This window comes from Poecilia reticulata, unplaced genomic scaffold (genome assembly GCF_000633615.1).
Source record: "Poecilia reticulata strain Guanapo unplaced genomic scaffold, Guppy_female_1.0+MT scaffold_219, whole genome shotgun sequence".
In the NCBI taxonomy this organism is placed as follows: domain Eukaryota; kingdom Metazoa; phylum Chordata; class Actinopteri; order Cyprinodontiformes; family Poeciliidae; genus Poecilia; species Poecilia reticulata.
This window is the reverse complement of record NW_007615023.1, coordinates 6101-9931: the sequence shown is the minus strand read 5'-3', so window position 1 is coordinate 9931 and position 3831 is coordinate 6101. Positions and strand designations below refer to the sequence as shown.

Below are 3831 nucleotides of genomic sequence, written 5' to 3'. Positions count from 1 at the left end.
GACCACATGACCAACCCAGAGACACTTCAGTCGTTTTAATAGGCGACTCCACCATCGTACATCGACTCAGGTGGATGAATCATTGAATGGATTGATGACTGACGGTTGGATGATAATTTAGTTTTTTCTTTTTTTTCTGAATTTCTCCTTTTGTTTGTTTCCATCTAACAGGATCGTTTTTGTTTGTTTTCAGTAAAGTTGCCATGAAACCTGATTATTAATACCTGCAGAAACCCGACTCACCCAGTCGTTTTCATATGAGACGCTTCTTTTGACCTCTGACCTCTACCATGACTGCAATATTCATAAAGGTTGAATAAAACCTGGAACTAATGACATCAGTCGATGCAGTTGGTTCACCTTCACAGGAAGCAGCGGAGGAAACATTCTTAATTTCTTCCCATCGTGTCATTGATGCATCGTCTTCATCATCTTCATCACCTTGGCGCCTCGTCGATGATCATGAATCGCTGGAAATCGGAAACTTTCTGAAACTCGTCTGGATGTTAAAGCCTTCAGCAGATTTTAGTTTCTGAAGCGACCCGTGTTTTCAGTCTGCAGACACCACGGCTCTCAGCCACACCGTCACCGGACTCAAACCCAACACCATGTACGAGTTCGCCGTCATGGCGACCAAAGGTCGGAGGTCCAGCACCTGGAGCATGACGGCCCACGCCACGACGTACGAAGCAGGTACGACTCTCAGGCGAAGCTCGCATCTCCAGTCGTCATCCAGGAGTTGGTATATTTTAATTCTTTTGTTGAAAAAGTTCACATTAAAGCAACATTTTTTATTATTTTGTTGCTATTTTGTCACATTTAAATGTTACAGATTATCAAAACAAATGATGCTTTCATTATTCAGGGAATAAATCCATCCAAGAAAAGGGATTACGATCTAAACCTCCTAACCTTTGCCCAACCTGTTCCCCTCCTGGCCTGTGGGGGCGCTGCACCCAGAACTATTATTTATATTCACTAAATATAAACAACAATGGAGGCGTCAGATTTTAGGGGCTGCAGGATTTCTCTTCAGTCTTTGGCTAAAAACCAGGAGTCATTTCTCCTGCTAGCGCTAGGCTAACATGTTAGCTGTGGTTGTATTTACCCAGAATGCCCTGCGCTGTGGTCCACTTCCTGCTTTTGGAGCGGTCTCTGGTCTGTTCTCCAGGTTCCACTTTGACTGAACCCAGGCAGAGGTCTGGTTCACACCAGAGCCCAACTTTCTACACAAAAGGACCAGATTGGGCTAAAGCCGACCAAAGCCTCCTGTGAGACCTTAGCCCCGCCCCCACAATGTGTTTCCGCCAAAGTGGGCGGAGCCATGACACACAGGGGGCGTGGCCAGGTAGAGCCTGAGGTCAGGAAGAACGAATGAAGCTCTGCTGACTAATTTTCAGAACCTCTGGCAAGTTTTTTTTTTGAAAGACAAAAGTGACGGCAGAGAAATCCGGCACCTTTTTCTGTTATTGAAGAATTTTATCGATGACATGTGAACTGCTAATCGCTCAGTGAGACCCATTAGTCTCCGGGTTCAAAATTAAAATAAATCACGCGCAAATCTGAGAAACGCCTGCTGTAACCACCATTTGACCCAGAGAGGGCAGCACTGAGTCACTTTTAGGTTAAATGTTGTGGAATTAAATAAATTCACAGAAACATACGGATAGAACCATTGAGGCCAGATTTAGACAGTTTATTTACAAAAACAAAGTTGATTTGTGGTTCGGTTAGCATCAGGTCGCTCCACAGATTATTTTCCCAGAGGTTTTTGGGATGATGAAGATATTCTGGTTCTGTAAGTCTTTCTAAACTCTCAGTGAGTTGGAGATCTTGAATCAGATCAGAGGATTTGTGTGTGTTTTTTTGATAACTTTTAACCTACTTCATGTCAGACAGTTCTGTTCAAGTGATTTTCTTGAGGTTTTGTCTGATATTAACGTTTGTTTGATGATCTGAAACAAGCGGAGATGAATCCTTCATGTGCATCCTGCAGGAATCCTGCTTTGAAGCCGCTTTCCTCTCTCTGTTTTCTGTTTAGAGGTAAATTATGAACCAGCAGCAGCTTTCAGGAAAACAGGTGCGGCAAAAACAATGAGTTGCAGAATTTTCTTCCTGAACAGCAATTATTTTTAACAAGGAGTTTAACGATGGACTGAAAACACGTTCTGGTTCAGTGAAGAATCATCATAAACTTCCCTCGCTCTCCCCGGCAACAACACGGCGACGGTCTGCAACAACTGCCGGCCGGAATCAAAATGTCACGCTTCCACCTTTCAGGATGTATACAATCGTGTTTGGCGGATTTGTCACCCAATTAAGCGTGAACGGCATTAGCCCAGCGGCTCCCCGAGGCCCGCTGGAATACATTGACATTCAGAGTCGGCAGATGGAGGCGAGTCCACTCAGCCCGTCACTGATCGGCCGACTCAGGAGGCTTTAAACAGACGATCTCTCACAACAAAACAGCAGAGTTTCACAGCAGCGGAGGAGAGAGGGATGAGCCTTTATCACAGCTTGTAGCACCGCCGCTTCCCCCGGTAAAAACAGACGACAGACACCTGTTGAGAGCCACGCTTTGGAGACAAGAGCTTCAGAAAAGGGTCCGTAGGTCAAGCGGCACCAGAGAAGAGTCGTTTTCAGAGAAACATCTGAGGGATGAATTACAGGAGATTCATAAGTACCTGATGCTGTTTAGCTTTAATATCTAGAATCGTTTCGCCTTGTAATGCTGGAAGCACAAGAGGACAGAAATGTAACAGTGTTTTTATTCAACTCTTGAGGATTGAAGGCTGTTTCTAATCTCTGTCCTCCAAATTTAAACAAAATATGGCATTTATCTCCTATAGCTAAAATATGAAGAATAAAGATAATTCATTTTTAATTATTATGCTGATCAAGCATTATTTTAGCCTCCTAGTTAGCATAGATAACATCGACTATACTTTGATAGCTAGCTAGCCAGCTAATCTTTTTAGCCTTATATTCATATATAGTTAACATAGATAACATAAATTTCGCTTTGCTAGCTAGCCAACTAGCTAGCAAGCTTTCATCACCACATAACTAGTTAACGTTGACATAAGCTACACTTAGCTAACTTGCTAGCTAGCGAGATGGTCCGTTTAGCTCCAGATAAGTAGTTAACATAGATAAAATCAAGTGCACGTACTTTGCTAGTTAGCTAACTAGCTTATCCTTTTAGCCCCACATAGCTAGTTAAGGTAGATAACATCCGTTAGCATGGACGGAGCGAAGATGCTAGTAAAGAATATGCAGTTAACTAACCAGACAGACTGAAATCGTTCTGAACTCGATGAATGACTGGATTCATATTTACACTGTAAAAATAAGTTTTTAGCGCTGCAGATTTGTTTTGAATCCTTTGTTTTTTTTTCCCAAACAGGAAAATAATATTTTTTTTAAATGAAGTTTAATAACTTCTTTAATTATTAGTTTTCAGAAAATGTTGCCACAGTGTCAGAAATGAAATGTTGTTACTGCAGGTTCAGTTGAATTTAAATCCGTTTAAGTCGACGTTCATTACATTCCTTCCAGTTCACTGCTGCAGTTATTACGCTCAAATTTATACGTTTGAAAGGAAACCGTTTCAGACGGAGTTAAGTGTTCAGGCTTAAAGCTTTTACGTTGCAGAGCCCCTGCTGCTGCAAAGCCCTTTATTCCTGCATTACTCCGATAAAAGCTTCGTTCTTTTCATCAGTAACTTGAAGATGAAACTGAAGCCGTTAGAGCGTCTGGCTCCTGGGAGCGCGGTGCGGGCGTTCCGACACGTTGCCATGGCGTTCCGACACGTTGCCATGGCGTTCCGAC

The 3831-nt window shown here is 42.8% G+C and overlaps 1 protein-coding gene across 1 annotated transcript in view; it reads left to right on the top strand.

The window, feature by feature from the left end:
* The window catches only part of dcc (DCC netrin 1 receptor), a gene marked incomplete at both ends in the record, with an annotated part of 106776 nt that overhangs the window by 99198 nt on the left and 3747 nt on the right, over positions 1-3831 (top strand). The window contains one exon of the mRNA XM_017303225.1: positions 539-693. Within this exon, the coding sequence (XP_017158714.1) occupies positions 539-693 (155 nt within the window). The remainder of the gene's footprint in view (positions 1-538; positions 694-3831) is intronic.